Here is a 26699-nt window from a genome sequence, read left to right as displayed (position 1 = left end):
GAATCATGAATATTTAAAAAATCAAATATAACAAGACTTTCAGTTAAAAATTTGCATACATCTTATTTTTTTTTATCTTTCTTGATATTTATTTATACATTTAACGTATTTCGTTAAATTCTTAATTCCTTTTTTTTTTGTCTATGCATGTAAATTACGTAATAGTTTTATTTTAATTTAGTCATTCATTAAACATATTTATATACAATTTTACTTTTTATATCTGATCATTAGATTAAAATAATTACAGATATAATACATTTTTTAATTTAATTATTTGACTGATATGATTAATATTAATTTTTTTATTGACAAAGTTACTTTCACGCATCAGTATATCTTTATTTTGTAGCTTGTGTAATTATAATAATTACCAAATTCTATTATAGTATTTTTTATTTAACTAACTACATAATAATGTTAGTATATTTTATATAAATCATGCTGTCAAAATTCATAAGCATGATTTATTAAGTATTAAATAGGCTCTATAATATAAATAAATATTTATTAATAATAATTTATTAGTACGAAAATAATTTGTAGTGTTATGTTGTTTAAGTAATTAAAAATATATTTTGATTAGATAATAAATAATATAAAATCGATGAAATAAAATTATATTTTTTTTCATATTTTAAACTGATATTTTGTTAATATAATACATTTTATAACATCCATAAAATCCATACACGTTGTCTCCAGCCTTCCCAATTTTCATAATGCAATGTTGAATATGACTGGTAAAGTAATATTTGCTTACATCATCATCTATCTTTGTTGATCTCCTTCATCCAGAACTATTATATCTTTGATATTTACGAATATGTAATGAAATATTTTTGATGGCTCTAGTTGCTGATTTTGTTAAAAGAAATTCATATAACATTCAATTTTGTATTATTGTTCATTTGGTTAATTTTGGGTCCCAATTTTTCCAGAGTCCAGATGTGATTCAACACACATGTTCAAAAAATAGTTACTTTTTTATTAACGATCAAAACATGACTGACTGTTATAAAATTTATCTATTGATTACCTAATATAATTGCATTATTTTTAAATAATAATATTATAGCAAAAAAATATATTTAGTTAATCCTTTATTTATTTGAACTTAGTAAATCATAAAAATACAATTATATAACTGGTTAGAAACTAATTAAAGAATTTTGGCAATTATTAAATTTATTAAGTAATTGTTTATGACGTTTAAAATCAATAATATATTCGATAACTTTTATAAAAAAGGAAAATAAATATATTGTTTTAATTTCTATTTAATTTTAAGCTATATGAATTAAATTAAAATGAAAACTTAAAAAAACATGTGTTTATTGAACATCTGGTTATTTTATGCTAAGCTTTGTGTCCACAAAAAAACTTGTTTTAATTTGTTAAATCTAAAATATGAAAAAATCAAGATAGCAACAACTGGAATCATGAAAAAAAACTATACTCCATAAAATATTATTTATTAAATTATTTTCGACTTTTAAATGTTTTTATATACTTGTCAAATATATTCACATTTGCTCTACATCTTTGCACATTTACAAAACTATTAGCATATATAAATATACATTTACAATAAAAGTTCAAAATTTGACTTAAGTCATGGTTGACGTTTGATTGATTATTTTTGTAAATTTCCTGATGCGTAAAAACATATAGATAAAACGATCTTTATTTCATTTACAAATTTAAATATTTATAACTGCACACAAATACCATTTAAATTGTAGTTTTACCATTTTCATATGCATATTTTTTATTGGCATTTCAGCAAGGTCTATAATGCAACTGACGTAGAAAAATATTCAATATTGTTTTAAAATAAATTATAATAATGGATTTACAATACATATATTAAATAATTGATAAAGTTTTATTGTTAATTGACATCCATTTTTTAAACTATGTATCGTTGATATAAAAGTAAAATTTTTGTAACATTATAGAAAGCATTTATTAAAAACCTTAAATACGACTATGTTACGTATTAAAAGTATTATTATTTATTCTCGTAATATGAATTCACAAGAGAAACTCATTATATGTATACCTTAGTACAAAATAAGTTTTACTGCATTCTGCATATGAATATTGACTTGTTATTTAATGAGGTTTAGTTTTAAACAACGGTTTAATAAGTTCTAGTAATACGTTTGATATATTAAAACTCATTTTAAATTATATTATTTGCTTATTTGTTTGAAAAATCTCTCGATAGCATAAAAATATTATGATAATATTTGTATATTAGTTTTCTCGTGACATAAATGTATTTTAAGTAACATATAACTAAAAAATTAAATATCGTTCCATATATCTAAGCTAACAATATATATGTAGATATTGTTTTAATACAATTTTAATACTATACATTTATATTAATTTAAATTTTAAAATTGTAATATATTTTATGCATTTGGTTAACATATCAGGTCATAATTTTAATAAATAAAATAAATTAATAAAAACAGATAAATCAAAATGGATTACAAAAATAGTTTAGTTCAAAATTTAAATTTAAAATAATAAAACACAGTTAAATATGCAGACAAATTGAAAAATTTATATTTAAGGTTTTTAGTACAAAATATTTTAAATTACATAAATATAGACATTATATGGTTAATGTTATGTATATTATCTATATTGTTGTATTATTGATTCTAACACAACATTACTATAATCTTTGCAGCACAGTGTAAATATGTATAGGGTATTATAAAAATATGCAATGAAGAATTGTATGCATAAAATATTCCAAATACCATATTTATTTTTTAACATATACATATTTAAGTACAAGTTTGGAGAGAATTTGAGATATATTTACAATATGTTTCCAAGTGCTTTTTTGATAGGAGCGTTGGGAATAATAATTCATTGCATTATCGGCGTAGCGTCTAATCAATAAAACATTTTTTAAAGTTGCTAAGGGGCGGTATCGACAACCCGTGTGGCATAAAGATTCGTGGTCGCGTCCCTTATTCTCGTCCGTTGCAATCCGATTGTCAGCGCTTGAGAACGCTCCTATTGCACGAACCATCCAGCTTTTCAATTAGTTTACACAAGGATGTTTTCGGCGATAGCTACAATGAGCTGATAAAAATGTGTGGAGTGGTGCTTATCTATTTTAGCTGTGCCTCATAACTATTTTTTTTAATAAATGTTTAATTGTATATTGTCCATCAAGACACATTGTAGAAACTTAGAAAGATGCTTATCTATTTTAGGTGTGCATCATGTCTATCATTAATTTGTATTTTAAATATGTATTTGTATAATGGTATCATGACTTTGTTAAAACCTGTCACATCACAATGATCAGATTTGTAATACAAAATAAATAAAAACATGTCACACAATAAAAATGTAAATCATTTTTCATATTTTGATACCGTAACCCTTTTCGGCCGCCACAGATAAATCTATCAATTATTGAAGTAAGCATATTCAAAAGCGAATTATTCTCATAAAAAAAGTAAGGCAGTAACGCGTTGTTTATCAGTAAACGTTATTAAATGATTAATTATGTTTTTATCCCCTGTTGGTCTGGCAGCGTTTCGCCGGTCATTTATCGTATTTTATTTTCGTACACTTCGAGGTCGACGGTTCGATTCCGAAATCGAATTTTGGGCCAAAGGCTATATAATACCTACGCGTATGATAAAGGTCTACCTACTACGGTCAGAGATTATCGAGAAAACTCATCGCATAAATCACTGCGGTTCGCACACGGTGTTAATTGATCGAAAGTTAATCGTGAGAGAAAATAAATATCATAATATCATTTTCGTAATCAATATTATATTTGTGTGTAGAATCAATAAACGAAGTAAAAAAAAACACGTACTACATAGGCTGCAAAAATCACATAAATTTGAAAACACTCTTTTGTTTGGGAAGCTGTTTAAGAAGCTGAATGGCTCGTGCAAGAGTAGCATTTGCAAGCGCTAACATCTGGCGACAACGTTAAGAATATGGGACGCGATCGCGACGCTCTAAAGCAGTGAACGTCACATTTTCCAATTTTTACACACATAAATTAGCGCGTGCTAGAGCCGAATCACAAGAATAAAGTCGTATACGTCGCATGAAAATACGATTGTGTGTTGTTTTTGTTTTACCCTGCGCTGCAATAACGGTTATTATTGTACGTTATATTATTTAAAAAAAATGCAATTAAAAACATTTCAATAATTAATAAAATATTTTTGTTATATAGTGATACAAATTACATACACATAATATATATAGATTTACAGAAAATAAACATATTTTAAATTAAAATCATGGTTAAGTTGAAAGTAAAAATACTATTTTATTAAAACATATATTTATGAAAATCTACAAAAAAATATTAAACAAACAATTAAAGCGTTCTGGTCGTTGATTTTTATATGATTTGTGATTATTTAATGATACAGCGAGTTTTTACAGGGATCATTATGAATATCTCCTTCTGGAAGGCGTCAGTGCTTGTCCTGGAGGGGATTGTTTGTACAGGGACCGAGGCGTAAGTCCGAGATCGGATAAATATTTATCAAATAATACAATATTTAGAAAATTTATTATGCAAAATATTTCTCGATATAATTTCTTATCTCATATATATACATATAAAGTACATATTTCTTTTATGCATATCTGACATAAAAAGCAACGGAAAACTACTTGTTTAAAAATGATCATGCGGATAATAAATTTAATACAAAAAAAATATATACTTTGCAATAAAAAACATTATGCCAAAGCTCCTTTCAACTACTTTCTAATATTATATTATACAATAAGGTAAAATTTGTTTTAAAAATTGAAAAAATAAACTATTATTAATGCGACATGAAAGCTTATCTTAAATATTGTTTTTAAATATTGAAATTTATAATTTATTATCTATAATTTGATTTAAAGTTTTTTACTAAAAAAAGGAAAAAATCTTACTAACGTTCTTAGTTCAGATTGCCATAAAAGTTATTTTTAATATATACTTTTAACAGTAAATATAATCAATAATTGTTATTATGTGTGATACACTAAGTAAAAATTCTTCAAATGAGGTTTTATGTGTTGGTTAATTTATATTTTTATTATAAATTTTTTTAAATATTTTTAATGTGCTAAGAAGTGTAATTTAGATATAAGCCCTTAATATCACGTATTTGCTTTAATACAGATTTTTAAATTTCATTAGTGTTTATTATACACAATGTTACGACCATTTAATGCTTTATATTGGTCGTAACAAGATTGTAGTAAAATCTGGTTTATTACAATCGCTTTACGTACAAAACTGATTTTTTATACAACAAAATAAAAGCGTTTAGTAGCATTTTAAGCAAAAAAAAAATATAAAAAATATGTAGTAATTTATCACAATTTTAGAAGTTGAACAGCTCTTTTCTTAGTAAGCATCAAGTGCCAAAATATATTTTAAATATGTGTTCGCTTTTTAAAACGCCTTAAGTGCCAAACTTAATTTAATAGTATCAATAAGATATATGATCTTAAACTTGAATTTGTTACTGCGTATTTATGTCATTAATAAATAACATAAAAAACAGAAGAAATAGGTTGAGCTCGCGATAAACCATCGAAAGGGTGAATATTTTTAAGTAATCGGAAACCATAAGTTACAAATTGATACGATTAAATAACTAAAAAATAACCAAATTAAATCATCCTAGAAACCAATGTCCGACAACTAATTTACTAATAACCCATACGAAACTTTGTCAAAGGCCTCGTCAAAATCCGTATATTCGACGTCAACTTAAATAAAAACTTAGTCATGTGGTTTGATTCTGGCAATGATGCCACAGGTCATTTTTTGAATTTGATTTTAATTCAAGTCCAGTCGATTCATTACCTAATTATTAAGAATATGCTTTAATTTAATAAGACGTGCCTAAAATTAAAATATTTATGTTAAATTAAAAACGATTTTAAAATAAAAATACATTATTTTTCTTGCATTTTAGTTTTATTAATATTAATTATAGTGTCACAAAAATATTATTAAAGATTATAAAAAAATAATTTTGGCACTTAGTGCCAATTTTACTTACAGTGTTCAAATAGTTATCAAGCAATTATGGAATAAAAAAATGTGCGAATAGATCTGGTCAACGAACCAACCTTTAGATAGGTAAATGTGTATGTGGCTCTAATGTTTAAAATTAGCATATGTAGCCAAACAGGATATAAGTTGCGAAAAGTTGGAAAACCCGATTGAATGCTGTGACTTGCGTAATAGTTTATTGACAGGGTTTGAGGTATTTCAAGATCGAAAGTGCAAAAAAAATGGAAAAAAACGAAACTTTTGACATCGATTCGATTAAGATCACCGAAATGTTTGGTTAATGTATGTAAATCTATTTTTTCAAAGTGATTAATGTGCGTCTTTTATAAAATAAGTTTTATTATTTTACTATAATATATGCACTGTTGTAAATGTTTCATTCAAGTAAAACATTTTTTTTAATTATTGGTATTAAGCGAGAATTAGCATTTGACAATTTTAAAAGTGAAGGCATTATTTTTGTAGTAATTGAATATATTTTTAATATACAGAATAAATATCAGGGAATTCAAGATAGCAATATATTAAAAAGGCAGCTAAATATATAAAATCTGTTGTGAAATGTCTCATGTATTTTATATAGAGAATTCTTAATATCGACAATAATACAAAGTACTGAGGACGAATCTTATTTTTAATTTAACTAATAACAAGGATATCTACAAAAGCATATAGTCAAATGTTATAGTCCTGTTAAATCAAATTTTATTTTAAAAGTGACGCGATAGACTGATTCTATAAATGTATTTATCTTTCTATATTATGTTTGGTCGAAAATATGCAGTTTATGCTTTTTAGCCGTTTATTTCTAAATGTATATGATAGTTATATACAAAAAAAAAAATATTTTTTAATACATACGTATCGTCTGAAGTTAGCAACGAAAAAAATAATACTACATATAAAATACTAAATCTTTTTAGCGAAGTTTAAGGCCAATAACCAATGTAGTTCTTCATGTATATACTTATTTATTTTTAATGGATATTTGTATTGACAAAAATCAATTAGTTATATATAAAATAGTCGCGAGCAAAATCTACGAAAAATAATTGAAAATATAGTACTAAAAAATATGAATAATAAAAATATCTTATCCGGTGAAGAATTTTGCTTCAAATATTCTCATTCTGCCATGGGTTGTAAAATATATCCAAACCGACTTTGACAGAAAAATGACTATAGGAGTACTGTTTTTTAACGCAGGCATTATATAAGAATTAACTAAATTTAATTTTCCAGTAGCTTCAGTTGTAATATTAAACTTATTTTAAAACAAAACTTTCGAATTAAAATTAAAAATTATCTGTAAGCTTGCAAGACCGTTATCTCCTGAAATTATTTCCTAATGGTACATTTTATGACTTACAATTCACAATATTTACGAATGATTTCTCAACTGACACGGCCATTTTATGACTTTATTTGACTTTAAAAATTAAAAAGATTGAAAAATAGTTCGACAAATGCAACTGCAATTCCCCTAAAAGCGTCGCAGTAATGTTTTCTCATAGAAGAAGAAAAAACATTACGCTGTCGATAAATCAGTAAATGTTGAACAAATTTCTAGACTAAAAAATCGTGCGCGAAATTCTCATATAGATGCTAATTCTGTAAACTTAAACAACCAGAACAAAACTATACCCTCTCTTTTACCGCAAAAGTAAATTTAATATCAAAAACTAATTCCTTATATAAATCTACAATATAATAAGCCCTGTAATTTCCTACCCGTCCTTGGTTTGTAAATACATTATTATTACTTGTAAATACTCAATAAAACTTATTTTGTTAAGAATCAAATATTTAAAATAATCGGAAAAAATAATTTACATCATAACCGGTGCAAATGTTCAATCGGATATAATCAATTATTTTTATATATTTTTTTCGTAACGTCCATCGCATTACTTACACCTTTCAAACGTGTATACATATAATTAAAAATTGCTTAACCAAAAATGTGTTCGTCTTATTTTATATAATATATTAGTGAAACTAAAAATTTAATAAAAAATACAGTAATATTTTACAACCAACGCGATTAGCGATTAATAAAGTTTATAAATCCATTAATATAATTTCTTTGTAAACGATATTGAATATTTTTCTACATCTGTTGCATTCTAAACCTTGTTGAAATGCCAATGCAAAATTTGCATATGGAAATTTTAAAACTCTAATTTAAATGGTTTTTATTTGAATTTATCGATATTTTAATCTCTAAATGTAATAAAATTGATTTCCTGCTTTATTTTTTTTTTTTTAATAAATGAAGCGCATCAAGAAATTAATATAGATAATTAATCAAAACTCAGACATTATATAAAAATTAACGGCTTTAGTATTAATATTTAATATGCTCTCTATATTATAAAAAATAATAATTATGTTTTTCACTTAAAATACAGTATTATGTAAATAAAAAATGCTATTAAAGCATTTTTTTTATTTTTATTAAGTTTAAAGCTTTCAATGTAATAGATATAAATAGAAAAATATGTAATTTGTTGATTTTTAATTTGCAAAATATTATTAATTGGTTTGAAGCATTCATAATAATTACGTATCAATGATTTTTTACATCACGATCCTTCAACATTGAACTAAAAATCATAATGAATCATTTCACAATTTTACATTCATATTGCACACGCTTGCACTTATAATTATTGAGGCTCTGATAGAAGAAAACGATTAATTAAATTAAAATGAACTAATTTATAATATTTACTAATCTTTAGAAAACGTTTGCTATTTACAATAAAATGACTATTTATAATAAAATGACTATATATCATAGTTATAGACAGGGAACGGCGTTCCAGCATCTTTTTTACGGTATTTTTTATGTTTCAAAAGCAATATCATAATTAACTTGAAGCATATCTAAACCGAATTTTGACCAATAGGAGAGCGCAAAAAACAATTATCTCTTCTCAGAAGTCAAAAATCCACGTCAAAAGCAATAAAATCGTGCCGTCGCTCTCCCAGTGGGAACGCTCCCACTGCGACAGCGCCGACACGTTCTTATTGCTTTTGACGTGAATTTTTGCCTTCTGAGAAGTGATTTTTGTGCTCTCCTATTGATCAAAATTTGTTTTGAATATACTCCAATCAGTCCTTTTATATTATTATCTCATAGTAGTATCGGTAAGGATAGCTTTCACATTTTCAAAACAAAGTATAATATCGCATGCAGACAAAATATGAAGCAATATGTGAGATGCGAATTCAGTCTGTACTTATTCTTTCGCTTATTTTCCCTGAGATATGAGTTGGCTTAGTTTATATTTCCACGTCCCCCCCTTCACTCCCAAATGACGTTCCAGATGTTGGATTTATAGCTACTGAAGGGTGCTGTCCACAATCCAGCTATTCTCGAAGAATTTCAGTTTTGGGTCTATAACGTCGACGATCGTTCATATCATTTAATTTAGATATATGATTTTTTTATTTGCTACTTTATATGTATTATTTTAATTACATATTTTTTATGTATTGAAATAATAACCATCGTGACGCATTGGGGTTATCTATTAAGCTACGGTGGTTTTAATTTAATTTAAAAAAATATATAAACGTGCTGCAGCTGCTAAATATTTCACATTACGATTTTTTTTAAATGATCCTCTTATTGATTTAAAATCATTTTAATCTACGTTGAAAGAGTCAATTTAATTTTGAGTTTGCACTTTTCCGTACGTTTTACATTAGAAACATGTCAATCAGACTACCATTTACGAAAGATAAATGATTCGTTAATTTCGCGAATACATTTTCGGAAAGCAATCCTGAAAAAATATTGCGTTTAATATATGCTCTAAATTCTATTCCCATTTTTTTTTCATGAAATCATGAAATGAATATAATTATTACCTCAAGACAGTTTTGGCACTTTTGTTCGTCAAACTCATCCTGGGCCACTTTTCGATCCTTTACCATACGTTGATTTGTGGTTTCTCGGATTTTATTCAGTCACACCAACATTAAAAATATGAATCGATATTTGTCAGTCAAGAAGTGGACAAAACTTTATAAATCACTGAAAACTTTCATGCAAATATATGATGTTTAACAATTTTATTTTACATTGTATTTATTCGTTCAACTTTAGATTTGACTTTCTAAAGTAAAGAAAAAAAAATGATACATTTTGCTTTTTTTCTGCTTCGTGGCATAGGAAAAACTGTTTTAAATTTAATTTAAATGATATTTGAATACCATTTAAATTAAATTTTTACCGCGATATTTCGGCTGGATCAGACCAGCCATCTTCGATCAAATTCGTCCGAAGATGGCTAGTGTGATCCAGCCGAAACGATACGCAAATAACCCGATAACGCCTTAATAACATAAGGCGAGAACCTATACAAAAAAAATATTTTATTAATACATTTGTTTACTTATTATTACCTTCCTCCATTTCAAATGTATTCAAAATCAATAAAATACAGCTTAAAGTTGGTCCATAAAATAATTGATATTTATTTAAAGGATGCCTCTAATAATATAAATAAATAATTTAATTTCTACTGGAATAATAAACTCAATCTTTATATTTATAAATATTTCTTAAGAGTAAAAAAAATTATACAACCATATTTTTATTATAATTTATTTCATGTTATCACTTATATATTGTTTTGATTACTATTAAAATTTATTTTACCTAATTTTCAAATTTATAATAATTTTACTATAACGTTATTTTAACATTTAAACATTTATGTGCAAAAAAATTATTATAACGTGAAAAAACTGACACACATTTTTATAGTTACAAAAACCAAAACGCAATTGTTTATTTTATTAAAAAATTAAAAATACATAATATGAATGTGTGTTCATACATTCACATATGTGTAAGTTCAGGTGGTATTTCAAGGCTTTTTAGAGATGGTTCGCAAGTGGAGTGCGGTTATGATAATCGGTTGAATTGAAATGTCGCCGTAGAAGATGGTGCGAGAATGCATAAATAGCTTGCTCCGAGCAGTGTAAGGTTCGGCTAATTTTGACTTTTTTCCAATTTGCCTTTTTCTATTTCTGCAAATGTCAAGGAGAAAAAATATTGAAAAGAAGAGGAGGTGAAGAAGAAGCGAAGAAGAAAAAAAAATAAAACCGGCCAAGGCGACTGCAGATTTTAAGAGTGTGACGCCGGAACACGCGATACGATTTTCGATGACACTGAATCTATAACGCGAAATTAATTAGCTATTGAAAAAAAATCGATGGTCAATCTTAAAAATGACGTACTCTTTTATAATATCAATCAACGTATTTGTTTTAAATATACCAAAATAAAAATGAAGTAGTGTATTTTTACCAAACAATAAATAGATTTTGTTTGGTTTTAACCGATACTGATCTGAATTAAAGCTGCTTAGTCTTAATCCATATACGCTTAATCTAGACAATTGACAACTGATTGACACATGCCTATACTACCTGTCAAATTTTGATTTTCTAATAGAAGACCTTGTCTTATAAGCAGTCACTGTCAATATTCAAGTTTACAACCATGGAGCATTTTTAATGAATATCTTACCCACACTTATGCATAATTTCAACATCATTATATCATGGTATTGAAATTGCTATTTAAAATAATATTCTAATTTAAAATAAAATATTTCCTTTCTTATCTATAAATACCAGTCAAATATTCAGTAAATTAAAAAAACAGTAATATATATTTTTATTTTTGTAAAGAAATACTGATGTAAATTAACAGGCAACTCAACAGAGATTGTATGAGCAGCATACTTTCCAAATATTAAAACGACAATTTTACAGTTATCCTATTATTCAAATAAAAAACTTAGAGGTAAAGTTCAGTTCAAGCCATTTCTACTTAAGCGAATTTTCGATGCTAGAATCTACGGTCGTATAAATTTATATTACAAATATATATTCATACACACTTTTTGACTTTTATTCTCCCTTGACGTCATAATTAAAACAAATTTTCAACCTTTTCACGTCAAAACGAAAAGGTCTGCTCATTAATATCACACACAACACAATTTTCGTTAGGCTTTGCACAAAAAGTTATATTGACCTTAATAATATAAATAAATTTATTAAATATAATTGAATTCTAATGTAATGAAAAAAGCTAATCAGGTTTTATAAAATAATGGTTTTGATTATAGCTTTGTATTCAAAATCACATCTGAATGACATTCACACTCTTTAGAATTTTTCTTGCAGCAATAAAAACACATCTGCACATATATTAGCAAAGAAGATACATTCCAAAACTAATGGTTTTAACGCAGTGGTTTTTAACGTGCGTTGTTTGTAGATCTGTAACAGAAATTAACTTATATTGATAAGGCTTTGAAATTACCTTTTAAAATGCATATAAGTATGCAGATTATTACTTTTACACTATTATAATGATTTTAGAATATTGTACTAAGCTACACACATATAGAACATGCCAACCACAAATTTAAGAAAACATCGAGAAGCCTGTTCTTCTGTCACCAAATTATTTCCATGAATATAAGATTTTTTTATCAGTGATCCCAAAAGGTTTTAAAAATTCGTTCAATTGCTCAATAACAATCCAATCAATGGAAAAATTGGACAGTTATACGTAAGTACGAGTATTTCTGGTGAAGGATCTTTGACTCTCAATCTCAATTGAGCCAATGTCATCAAAATTTAATGTTCTACAGCGCGACTCTATGTGGCGAAATTTATTATTGATAAAATCAAGGAACTTGACTGGAGAGTTGTATCGGGGGTTCCTCAAGGATCCAATCTGGGACCTCTGCTTTTTGTGTTATTTATTAATGACATAAATACAGCAATTAAAAATTCAAGTTTTCTTCTGTACGCAGATGATTTAAAATTATATAAATGCATTTGATCTGTTGCGGACTCCTTCTCTCTACAAAGTGATTTAGACTCTCTGTGGAGATGGGCTTCCGTTAACCGTCTGTCCTTTAGTGTTGGAAAGTGCCATACTGTGTCATTTTCTCGATCCCGTTCGCCATCAGCTTATTTCTACCATCTCGGTGGTAACATTTTGACTAGAGAAACTTCCATTAAAGATCTCGGAATCACTTTCGAGAGCAAATGGAGGTTCTCTCTACACATACACGACGTCTGTGATAAATCTTCCAAGATGCTCGGCTTTGTTATGAGGAATGCCTTTCACTTTGACGATCCGTCAGTTATTCGCATCCTCTATGACACCTTAGTTCGTAGCATTCTTGAATCGGGATCTATAATTTGGAATCCCCGAATAGCCAAATATTCCCTTTTAGTAGAAAAAATTCAGAAAAGGTATTTAAGATACCTTTACAAAAGGACATTTGGTTATTATCCGTTCTTATATCCCAGCGCCTTTCTTTTAGGAGCGTTGGGATATGATTCGCTGAATTCCCGCAGAAAGCTGTATGTCGCTAAGCATTTTTTCAAACTACTAAAAGGTGCTGTCGACAATCCAGCTATTCTCGAGGAATTCCAGTTTTGGGTTCCGGAACATTTTCGAGAATCACGATCGAGACCTCTTTTGATGGCAGTTAGGGCTAGGACATCCGCACTTGCCGACTCGCCTATAGCTGTGGCCATACGGCTCCTTAATACGCTGGCATTGAAAATTGATTTATTTAATGTTAGCTACGAGGATCTGATCCGGTTTATATCTTTTAATTTTAATATTTTATAATTTTTTTTTTTGTTATGTTTAAGTATTGTTATATTTATTTATATATATACGTTTTTTTATGTTTTATAAATTTATAATTTGCTTTCGACCATCGTGGCGCATTGGGGTAACCTGTTAGGCCACGATGGTCTTAATTTAATCGAAAAAAATAAAAAAAAATAAAAAAATCTCATCCACCTTATTCCTTAGATCTTGCTCCTTCCGATCACTATTTATTTTATTAAATGCAATACATTCTAGACGAGAAAATACAGACGATGTGAAAAATATTTTGAATCAAAGCCTCAAGCATTTTATGCTAATGGAATTATAAAATTTATCAAGAGGTGGAAGAAGGTCATATATTTCAAAGAAAATTATATTTCCAATCATGCAAATTGAATTAAACATTTAGGAGTGATTTTTTGTTTTATTAGTAATTGACACTCATTTCGGGATTACCAAATACATGAAGATCTGATGAATAAAAAAACAGTGATGCTAAATATATTTTAGTGGTATTATTTTATTAACAAATACATAAATTAAAAATACCTTGCAATTATTTTTTCTAAAAACATCGTGTTAATGAAACATTAGTAATTAATTTGCTATATCTATAGTTTAAGCAACAGAGCAAACCTTATTTTGTAAATTTGTCGTTTTACACAAAATCATTTAAAATTAGTTTATTTGACTTTAGCCATATATATAAATAACGAAGTAAGTTTATCTCTCAGTAACGTCAAGCTTCACCGGTTTTCTATCTAATAGAATTCTACTTCGGTAGCAAGTTCGGAACTTTACCAATTTTCGCCTGGTGTTTTGATATTGACGATTCTCTATGTATGCATTCAATACTACTTGATATTCTATCTTACAGTACCCAATTTTTCAATAAATATTGCCCAGCAGTGACCTCAGAATGTTACGTGATACGCGAGTGTCAAAAAAAGGCAATCGTTAGGAAAATATTATTGAATACGACATTTTATGTTAATTAATGAATGTGGGCGTGGAGAGCGAATTTTTCTTGATTCTAACGATTTTCTAACGATGTTATAAATATATATATATTTATATATACATATATTTTATATATGAACATACGTGATGTGTGCAATGATTATTACGTGTACCAAATTCTTGCATGTTAACTAAAAAAAGTTATTCAAGGCCAATTTATTGAATTTTTATAAATCAGTGAGAAAAATTTTACTCTAAAATAAGTAACAAATACCTAATGTATCAATATACAACACCAAAAAACTGCACATATTATTCATATAATAAAAATATTATTTTTTTATGTAAAACTTTTACTTTCAGAGCTAAATTTGAACCATATATCATGATCTGTCATAATTAAAAAAAAAATAATTACAAATGTATTTTTGACATTTTATATTAAATTTATAGTCTTTTTGTAACAACAATAATTTGTTAATGACATGTTGTATTGGATACGATAATATTCAGGCAAACGTAAGATATTATTTAAGAACTAACGGAAACAACGAATTTCATTATATTGTGTTATAAGTTCCACTAATATAAGAGCAATAATAATCATCTAAATTACTCAACATTTTATAAATTGTTAATTGTGTAAATAAAAGTTTTAATTTATTAATATTTACTTGATATAATACATAATAATCACGTATAACTTTAGTTGGCAGGTATTAAAATTCGTATTGTGATATTCTCGAATCTAATAAAATAATCGATCATATCCTTGGAATGGTAATATTAATCTTTATTATAAACTAGTACATACATATATTATAAAATTAGATATTTTTGTAGGTGAAGGTTGTATTGAAATTTGGTTTTCCCTCAAAACACAAAAATTAAAATAGAAAAATGCGTTCTATCTATAAAAAACTTGAACTCGTAATAATAACTTAGAAACATTTACTATACATATTTAAATTATGCTAATTTTAAAATAAGTACTTATACGATTCTTATGCAAATTAAAAAACCCAAAAAAGAGAAAGGTTCGAACAAGATTCAAGATACAATAAGATTCGCATTTATGCACATCCATCGATTATCGAAGTTGTTTTTTATGCTGTATTACACATACAACTATTATTTATGCAAATCTATTGATTATTTACAACTTAATGTGTTGAAATCGTGCAATTAAAATTTCAACAAGATTTATATTACAAATGTAAATTTTAAATATTCATAGGTAAACAAAAATATTTTTTTAGTTTAAATCAACACAGAATTAATGTTTAGTAGTTTAATACATTTTGCGCTAATAAAATGTATTAAAGTAGTGTTTGCTTTCTATATATAATTAAATAAATAAATTTATATACAACAAAATCTAGATTAGTCATAAAATCTTAATCTTTCGTTTAATATTTGTATGTATCAGTATTTTATCTTTTTAGGACTCCTTAATAAGAGTTCTAATAAAGGATGTTAATTTATGATATTAAAAAAATCTTATTAAATTATATAGAAATTAATTCATGAACATTATCAGTAAAACTACAGTAGAAAAAAATTGTAAACCCTTTTACCCTAATTAATATTTTCAAAAGTACATTTTTTAGAGCAATAAAAAAATGTGTGAGAATAATGAAATATTTCGATTGATCTAAATTAGTTGATAACATCAAATCATCGAAAGATTGGATATTTAAAATATCAGCAGTGAAACAGAAAGATTGAGATATGGTGGTAGCAATATTGATATTGATCATGAAGTATCTCAAGCAATTTTAGTGATAAAGCTTCGAACTTTTTATAGTTTTAGTCAAAAAAAAAAATAGTTTATATAAATATATATTTAATTGTGACAGTTAATGATTTGTATAATGTACAACATTAAATTATTTGCAATCGATTTCAATTCTTTATTATAGATACATTATCACTTGGAAATTTCATTATATATTTCGATTCGATTAGATTCATTATAATTTAAAGACATTGGTAATAATTTCAACTTTTATTTTTTTTCCTTAAAATAACTTTGTATGTAGAGGTATAAAATAAAATTTATTACGGGTTTAAAAGTCACATTTCGTAAATTTTATATGTCGATGTTCGCCGAAGATGAAAGTGGTTACATCGAGTTTCACTCGAGAGCCTAATTGACCGCCTGGAAGTGGATTCGATTTCGTTTGTCTGACGAGATCCAACACATATGTATGTATTATACATACAGGCTGTCCATACGTGCACAATTCGAGCGCATTATGTACAATACAGCTGTATTTTGTTTTCGAAATATGATCCAAACAGAATATGAATGATAGTAAAAGTAATATTAAATTTACAGGAGAGGGAATATATTGAAGACAGAGTACGACAAGTAGTGCAGATTAAATAACGAGGTTATCCCATGAGAACTAAGATAAAAGTCTTATATGCTACATGTACCTAATAATAAATTAATGTCAATATATAGCAAAAATATATTTTAAATAATTATATCAAGTATTAAATTTCTCTAGTTTATTATTCAGTTATTCTAAAAAAATTCTATGATAATGTTTAATGGTATTTATAATATTCATAAATATTGTAAGCTAAAAAATATACATATCTAAGACATGCAATAAGCACGAACTAAAAGTATATGAAAGTAAGATACAATTTGAATGACTCACTTTAGTCAAATTTTTTAGTCTATAAACAATGTCCTACGCTCGATCATTGGCTTCAAGATAATATACTTAATAATTTTTGCAAATATATTGATTTTTTATTTGGCAAATTGTGTAATTGTTTGTTTGTATTTTTGCACACATTTTTACAAATATATTAATTTTTTATTTGGCAAATTGTGTAATTGTTTGTTTGTATTTTTGCACACATTTTTACAAATATATTAATTTTTTATTTGGCAAATTGTGTAATTGTTTGTTTGTATTTTTGCACAACGGACCGTATCCTTCAGCTCATAAATAAAATTTATTGCGGTGGTATATATTTTTTTGTATAGTAAATAACAAATTTGAGAGAATATCGTTTGACCAAAATATATAATTATGTGTTCTATTTTGTGAAATAACGATAATTTCATTAGTGATACTCTTATTGAGAATATTTTTTTTTTCAGTTACTATTGGCTCTCTTATCTGACAAATAATTTATTTTAATGTTTTTGAAGCAAAGTAAAATAATAAAAAAAAACTAGCTATGGGAATCTTGAAGTATGTTTACTCAATAAAAATTAAATCAATAAAACGAAAGAATATGAATTTGATGGCATCTCTAATATGTCAGCATATCACAAATGAACATGTTTGCTGTCGTAATTCCGAAACGCAATCACGTACGATTTTAAAAATTTAATCGGCATAGTTTATAATAAAATGTTAAAATGTTTTTATTTGAAGCGTCAAACGTCAGACAACTACGAGTGTTACTATACGATAACAATTATTAACACAGTCCTGTGTCATATCAATTTTTATTATTCAAGTTTATCGACTCTTTTTCGTACTAATATTGTTAAAATCAATACAAGCTAATAATAATAATTATAAAAAATAATATAATATCAAAATATGGAAAATTTGGACGCTTACATTCTACTACAGACAGACATTGGGCTTTTATTAGATCAATTGGTAAATTGATTTATCAAAGTGCTTGATAAGTTGTTTAACGCGACGGGTGAAGGTCGTCAAACTTTTTAGGCATACGTCACGCACTCGAAAGTGATTGGAGAGTGTCATATTTACACACATACATTCGCGTTCTGACTGACACATTTGAGTTACTTTACTTTACATACACACAGATATATATAAATATATATATATATCTTTCTTTTCGTGCTTTGAGCTGACATTTGTGCGCGTTCTTAACCTTTATGCCATTTGATTGAACGCACTACAATGAATACGGTTATAATATTATATATGTCAGATTACGTAATTGACATTATGATGTGTATTTATATAACATTATTTTAGACGATTATGACACTAGTGCACATTTTAATTCGTTTCATAACTGATAACAGGCATTGCTTGCCAATTGAGGTCGAAGGTCGTGCAGTGGATCCACGAGCCGCAATATTGCGATTTCTGAGAGATCGGATATAACCATAATAATATTGATTAACAATATATTTCAATCGTTTTCAATAAAAAAAGAGTGTGTGAATATGAAAAACGTTTAATCAAGGTTTCGGTAGAGGCATTCTACTGAAACAGCTGATCAATAACCGGATAGAAGCATTAGTTTATGAGATACTTGATACTAGATTATATTATAGTGTCATGTTTTTTGCGCTACTCACAATATACATATTTGCACATTATTACATTTTTCAGAAAGATTATTCATGGTTGATGAAACTGGAATGGTGCCAATCAAAAAAAGTCTCATGTAAAAGCTCGTGCCGTGCCTTACACTGAGTAGTGATGATTGATCACGGTATTTTAAGATTGTGAAAGGATAATTCTCGTAAAATCTCAATCTCCTTATTAAGCAACTACAATAAACTTTGATCAAAAAGCGACTAGGAAAAATACACCCTCGACACTCAATCGTATATGTAACGTCTAACAAGTGTCGAACAAGTTTTGACAGATCTGCGATGTGAATAACTACTACATCTTATATATTACCACTTATTTGGAGAAATAAAAATACACAACCAAGCAAATATTTTTAGTATATTAACGAAGTTAAAAAACGATAAAACAGTACTCCATAAAATTATTCGATTATGGTCTAATATACTTTCTCGCTAAAAAAAATGCATGGTCCTTAATTGAGTTTGAGAAAAAATGTCGATTAGTTAAATTGTATAAATATTATTTAAATAACAGCCATCGAATACCTGTTAAGTTATAATTGACAAATTTTTAATAAATAAATATTATAAAAATAATAATGATAATAAAATAAAGCTGCAACATTTTTTTTTCACAAATATTTAATTAAAGGCAGTAATTTTTGCGCAATAAAATTGTAAAATTTGCAGAACATCAAAATTAAAGCAGTTATTATTATTGTAAAAATAAATTTAAGAACTGTTTTTAAAAAGTTTTTTTATATATAAGCTATAGATTTTAAAATAAGCTGTAATATTTTAATTTATTTAGATTTGGGTTCAAATACCTTATTTTTAAATTTTAATCGTGTCCGGGAGATCGGAGTTATTGATTGTTGTATAATTATATTTATGGTAAATTATCGTAAATTAGAGTTTTCTTGATTTTCCGAATCATACGTATGAATACTGTGATAAATAAATTGAATTAAATCAAAATAGGTCTTGCATAGTGACATATATTAATTATAAACTGTAATAATTGTTTATTTTTAAAATATATGTCAGTTTAGGGAGCGTAACCCTAGGGGTGGTTGACTTCGCGGCCAATGAGACTCCTGGTCGAATCCTATTAGACTGTTTATTATTTTATATTTACAAGTTTGTCATGGACGAATACGGCGTGACGTTTCTTGTGATGTCGGAGTTCGTGCAGTTGATGATGCTCGGGATGGCTCAAGCTGCATGTGACCGGTGTCAGGAGTGTCAGGTGGGGGCGCGTATATGGTTCCTCAGGAAGGCTGCTGGTAGATCGATTGCCGCTGATTCCGCTCTCTGGCGTCTGGTCTCTGTCTCGTGCCTCTCGTCTCTCGCTTGACTGCCTCGGGCTCTCTACCAAGGTCTTGTGTCCACTGCGGATCAACTGCCGTCTCCTCGTCGGAGTCCGGGCTTATATTATTTTAGGGGATGCACCCTTGCTGGCCAATCACGCTTGTGCGTCGATCTCCTAGCCAATCGCTGGAGTCGCTTCGTAGAATTCGAGAAATCGTATGTTGCATATTTGGAAGCGAGTTTTTGCTTGCTCCGACTTTCGAATTCTACGGAAAGGGTTTGCTGTTGTGATGATTAATTGCATCCGCACCGTTTAGTCACAAAAGGGATACTCTTAACGACCCGTGTTGTGTGGTCGAAAGAAATCCCTCTTGTGCCATGATGTTTGTCTCATTATTAACAGTGAACATTCTTGGTTACGGGCATTAACAATAAGACAATTGCCCTTTTTTTTGTCCGTTACTATTCATGGTGGTCGACAGTCGCCACATCAGTAATTTACATATCTGTATTACTTGTGTTTGCACAGTTGTAACGCATTGGGCTAACTCCCGTAATATTGCAGCAACGTTTTGCTTGCAATGTTTATTAAAATCATCTTAAACTAATACGCAGAAAAAAAAGCTCTCCATTGTCAATGATGTTCTTGTTTTTTTAAAAAATATAATTGCCATTATTATTATATGATTAATTATAATTGCCATTTAAGGAGCAATGAACTTTAAGAACAATGTTTAAAAGTGTATGTAATTAATATTTATGAATTTTCAATGAATATATTAAACTAACATGAGGTTTTAGAAACATTCACTAAATGACCTTTTTTGGTGTAAATAAAAAGCTTTGCTAAGAGTAATATAATCAATACAAAAAAAGAATTTACATCTTTACTTTCCGTATAATTCTTGTATTATATTGTGCATACCTAAATATAACTAATTACCATTATAATTTTTGATTGATCACGTCAGATTTTCTTTCATTTAATTAATCTCACTGATGAATATTGATTGAGCTTAATTAAATAAATACAATCTGGGGCACGCTTTAGTATCCGATTAATTAACGTATAATTAACATCAAACAAAGAACATGATAACTGACTGAAACATAATTTTAAGATAATCAAACACGTTGATAAAAAAAAAACATTTAAATCTTGACGATATACGCGTTTAATTCTCTCTTATTCTTAAAGGTAATTATTAAATATTTTATTAATAATAAAAAAAAAACACATTTATGTATTTAGCTTAATATAAATGGTGTGTTTAACTTTAATTTATATATTCCAGTCTTTTATGACCAGTGAGAATGCTTAAACTTTTTAACTATTTTCGATAAAAAGGTCAGTTAAAAAATATTATTTTATATATTATAATATAACAATAAATGCAATTTGCTCATTACTTCACGTTAGTGTAAATCTTATATTATACGCAAGCAATTATGTTTAGAAAACATACTAGTGTGACACACAATGTATCATTATTAAAACGTACACAATTTCAACGCAAATTTATCGTAATTTAGCACTTTGCTAATTGGATTTCTCGTTCCTAACTGGAATTAATGTATTTTGTTCAAATGCGTTAACACTAGTATTACTAAACTATACACACACACACACAATTATTGTAAAATATAATACACATTAACAGTCGCAATGTTTTAAAATTGTGGCCATAAAAAGCATCTGCACAATTGGACGCCATCTGTCGCGGATAAGGGTTACGATTTTTTTAGTAGAGGGATGATAGGGATTGTCACAAATGTACGCGAGATCCATGCGAAAATTCCCCAAAGTGGTCTTTTAAACAAAGACTTATTGGGCCTTTAGGTCGCGTGACACACACGACCCAAAAATAAATCGCAAAAAGCACAATTCGCATGCCGAAACGTTCGCTGATCAAAATTTACAGCATTATTTTTCAGGAAACGTCCGATTGTTAGGAAGATTCTCAAACTTTTGCGCTATTGAACTATTTTGTTTTATGATGTACACATATTGGATTTTTACATTTCATAATACAATCTGACATTTGTGATGCTCCAAATAAATATTGACTGTACAGTAGAGTCTCCAATTACTCGAACCATCAACTACTCGAGTATCAAATATTAAAATTTTAAAATACTCGAGTACTCGAGTATTTTCGAGTATTTACCAAATGTACCAAAATAGGCATTATTCAAATTCGTGCACATATAAATAAATGAATAAAATACTTAGTATGTTAATTTTTACAATTATTTTAACTTCACGAACATACTTTTTAAAAACAATAATGCAAAAAGTGTCTCGAATTTAATATTACTGCTAACCATTGGTTTTATTATTCCCGTTATGGAAAAAACCCTTTCCGTTGCTGTTGATGTTGGTCTTATTGTCATTAACGCGTTGGATAAGGCTTCTAATTTATATCTGTTCGCTTTTTATAGATATAAATTTTTTTGAACTCTCTTTTTATATTCTCTTCTTTCATTCCCTTCTCTGCTTTTCTCTTATTTCCTTCGACTATTGACAAAATAGCATTTTGTAATTCTTCTTGAATAGATTTTTTTTCTTAACAATATACAATATTCTACTCCTTCTGATTGATGCGAAGAATTTAAATCTATATCCTTCGAAGATGTATTTAGGTGAATCCCTTTCACTCTAGAGCTAAACGGTTCGCAAAGAACTGACTTTACTTTAAATGCCTTTAAAACACACAATTGTTTTGATTTATATTTTAAGCTGAGGGATCAGTATAAACAATTTACAACACTTTACGCTACAACTGCATAGTCATAAAACCTAATTTTTTTTTTAGATATTTCATATTGTTCATTGCCATAAATTAGATAAGTCGGGACTGTCGAACAGAAAACACAAAAGAAATTTCTCCGTCGTACCCACTAGCATAGCCGACGACCGGAACTATGCAACTATGGAACTATGAAAAAATTATACCTGATAGTAACCGCTCTAGCTCGGGACTTCGGGCATAAACGCCAAATAAAAGCAAGACGTTAACCTTTACCGGACCGAGTTAAAGTTATTTTTGTTTCTGAAATATTTCAAAATTTTTTAATTTCGAGTATTAATCGAGTAATTTTCAAAATACTCGATTATCAAGTACTTGAAAAATAGACAAGTATACTCGAGTATCGAGTACTCGATTACTCAAATTGGAGACTCTACTGTACAGATGTAGTATCTGCATCTACATTAAACAATTTGTAAAAATACAATATTTTGGCATAAAAATTTACACACAGTTTCGTTATATTTTATTTACGATAACTAAATATTGTCAAATTTTTAAAAGCATCAAAAACTACTTATTTATTAATAGAGCAGAAAATAATTAAATGTTCATGCAGTTTAATGACTCGGAATTCTAAATATAATTTTATAATAAAATATTTTTTTAATTATCAGAATTTGGAGTCCAAATGTATGCAGATATAATAAAATACATACCCAGGTAGCAACGATCAAAGAACGACTGACTTAAAACCTCAATTAATAAAATACATATATTTCAGGAAAAACTTTTAATAAAACTTGCTTTACAATATAGAACATCTATGTCACAATTTTTTTATTTTTCTGAAACCTTTTAGGAGGTTGTTACGAGACCAGATATTATATATCTAAAGTTTAAATAGTAACACTGCTAATTAGGAAATCGATTAGAACGTAGTCGTTTCGTATTGTACTGTTCACGGATACGTAGTAAAGAATGAACAATAGATATTCTTAGATAATTTTCTTAAAAAAATTATGTCTTATTTTAAATTATTATAATATTTAAATTACAAATATTTAATATTCACTTCTTTATAATAATAATTTAAATTAATAAATTATTTTTTCTTTGTTACAGTTACCGAAAAAGAAATCCGGCAATGGTAAGTGTTTTTGAACTATGGTAGCATAAAATCTTAATCTCATACGATCTCAAAAGATTATTTAAAACATAATTAAAATTTTTAATGATCTGGTTATATTGTAAGCACTACTAACACAAATTTTATCTTAAAAAAAGTATATTATAGTTGTTTATATTTCATAGTTTTTATTACATATTAAAATTTCACAACTGTTGTTTGATAAGTGATTGTTACTTTCTCGCTTACTTTTATTTTCAATTACATTTTCTATTAACGAGAAATATAGATCTGGTAATAAATAATAATTATAAAATTATCGATTTCCTTATTAGATCTACAAAGATGTTATTAAGTCGGTTTGGAAAAATAGTATTACGATATAAAACAGATTATTTTTGTATAAAAAGAGCATTCCGTATTGAGCTAAAAAGTGCTTCTAGTGCATTTTTGACTTTTCCAGATTAACTAATCGCTTTTCGTTCAAATGCTTGTTTTTGCTCAATTCATGTGGAACCCACTGTCCAAATTTGAAGACCTTACAAATATTATTAACGTGGCAATAAATAGTGAAATAGATGGTCTAAAATTTGTCTATCAATTATTTAATGTTACAGCAACTATCCGCGATAAATATTAATAACTAGGACATAAACGAAACTTAAAACAATCACTAGCATTTTTTTACATTAAGTTTCTTCCTGTAAACTAATTCTAATAGTCACATACAATTTCAACATATGCCAAACGCTTGATCCAATTTCATTCTCTCTTATTTTTCCTTGTTCATAATTTCTAACAGTACATGCAACTTCGTTACTTCCCAACTAGTAAATAGTATAGTTGATATATAAAAATAATAGGTTTAAATTAAATATTGGACATTAAAAACTTGCTTGTAAATCATAAATGGCAACTAATGTTTATAGCTTTATTATTTTTCGATTGTATTTTAACTTGTATCTGATATTATATATAAATATGGTATATCACTTAAAATTCTACTAAACGTTTAATATAATATGTTTTGCTGATTTTTATCACATATGTATTATATGTTTTCAGGCACAAAGGCTTCCTAAAGGATTGTCCGAACGGATTGCTCACTGAACAGGTAAATGTGTATAATGCTTCTATTTAGCTTTTATATAAATCGTTCAATATTAAAACCGTAAAATTATTGTTTCAGGGCTTCATCAAGATTTATAAGCAATTTTTTCCACAAGGTGACCCGAGCAAATTTGCTTCGCTGGTATTCAGAGTGTTCGACGAGAACAATGTAGGTTTTGTTATTGTTGTACACAAAAAGATATTATCGTGCACATATTTTAAGAAACTTACTTATACTCACTTTATAGAAAATATACTTTTGAGCAAATAACACATTCAAGTTAGGTTACAGCATATAGGTTAAAATGCCGCAATATTTTTGATTATGAATTTTTGGCATATAAGTATTTTCAATAAAAATGTCATATATCTTAAAAAAAATCACTGAAATACTGAAATTTGGTTGTTCAAATGTTAAATTATATTCAATAGATCATTTTTTTTTTAAATATTGTGAAAAATAAAATATTTACGATTTTTTTTATAAAATTACGAGGCTTTTGTAGCTAATTTAAAACCGCCTAAAATAGCTTATTTAAATATTTATTTAAAATATAAATTGAAAATCACTCATAAATTTAGAATTTATTTTATTTTTTGCATTAAAGGCAAAAAATTGTATTAAAATCATACATATTTATTGCAAATTATTTAGTGACATAAAAGACATTTTTGAGACTTCAGATTTATATTTTAAGATAATTTTATAATTTATGTTTTTTTTTATATGCTCGAGTTTTTTTTAATCTTAGAAATTATTATATATTTTATACCTATATGTATTAGTACTTTTTTATTTTTTTTCTAGAATCATATTAAGTATTCTGTAAATGATCAATTTATTAATTCGATGCTTTGATTTATAGAGGTTATTAATTAGCTTATTATAATAATAAGTCAACTGTCTACAATTGTCAAAATGTAGAAATAATTCAAAATCCCATAATAATGCCTTGGCAAAATCTTCAGGATACTGATTAAAAATTTCCTTATCAATACTTCACTGATTTACAAACTGCTTATAATATCTCTATATATAAAAGAGGTATGATTACATTACGAACATTTTTTCTACTTGAATTTGAGTAGAATTAGCAAGATGGCATATATGTCAAATATGCAAAACACGCTTTGAACTGTTGTTGTTTTCTATGCTTTTTTTTAGCTTGTCATTGTATTTTGTAAATGTTTAAAAGCTGCATCTGAGTGTTTCTTCTTTGAATATTGTAACAAATATGGTGGATATTCGAGAAATAAAAATTTAAATTGACTTTGTCGCAGCAATATCTATTAACGTTTTTTGTCTGCGAAATATATCGCCAGCTTATTAAAGTTATTAACATGCAAAATATAGTAAAATG

The 26699-nt window shown here is 27.2% G+C and overlaps 1 protein-coding gene across 2 annotated transcripts in view; it reads left to right on the top strand.

The window, feature by feature from the left end:
- Positions 1–26699, top strand: part of LOC148234095 (frequenin-2) — a 260251-nt gene that overhangs the window by 228945 nt on the left and 4607 nt on the right. For both annotated transcript variants that reach the window (XM_088187447.1, XM_088187448.1), the window contains 3 exons: positions 24225–24249; positions 25294–25342; positions 25418–25507. In XM_088187447.1, the coding sequence (XP_088043573.1) occupies positions 24225–24249; positions 25294–25342; positions 25418–25507 (164 nt within the window). The remainder of the gene's footprint in view (positions 1–24224; positions 24250–25293; positions 25343–25417; positions 25508–26699) is intronic.

The sequence above is a fragment of the Plectrocnemia conspersa genome, unplaced genomic scaffold, assembly GCF_051122295.1.
Source record: "Plectrocnemia conspersa isolate PC_06_02 unplaced genomic scaffold, ASM5112229v1 ptg000006l, whole genome shotgun sequence".
Taxonomy (NCBI): domain Eukaryota; kingdom Metazoa; phylum Arthropoda; class Insecta; order Trichoptera; family Polycentropodidae; genus Plectrocnemia; species Plectrocnemia conspersa.
The sequence above is the reverse complement of the archived record's forward strand: the minus strand, read 5'-3'. Positions and strand labels throughout refer to the sequence as shown.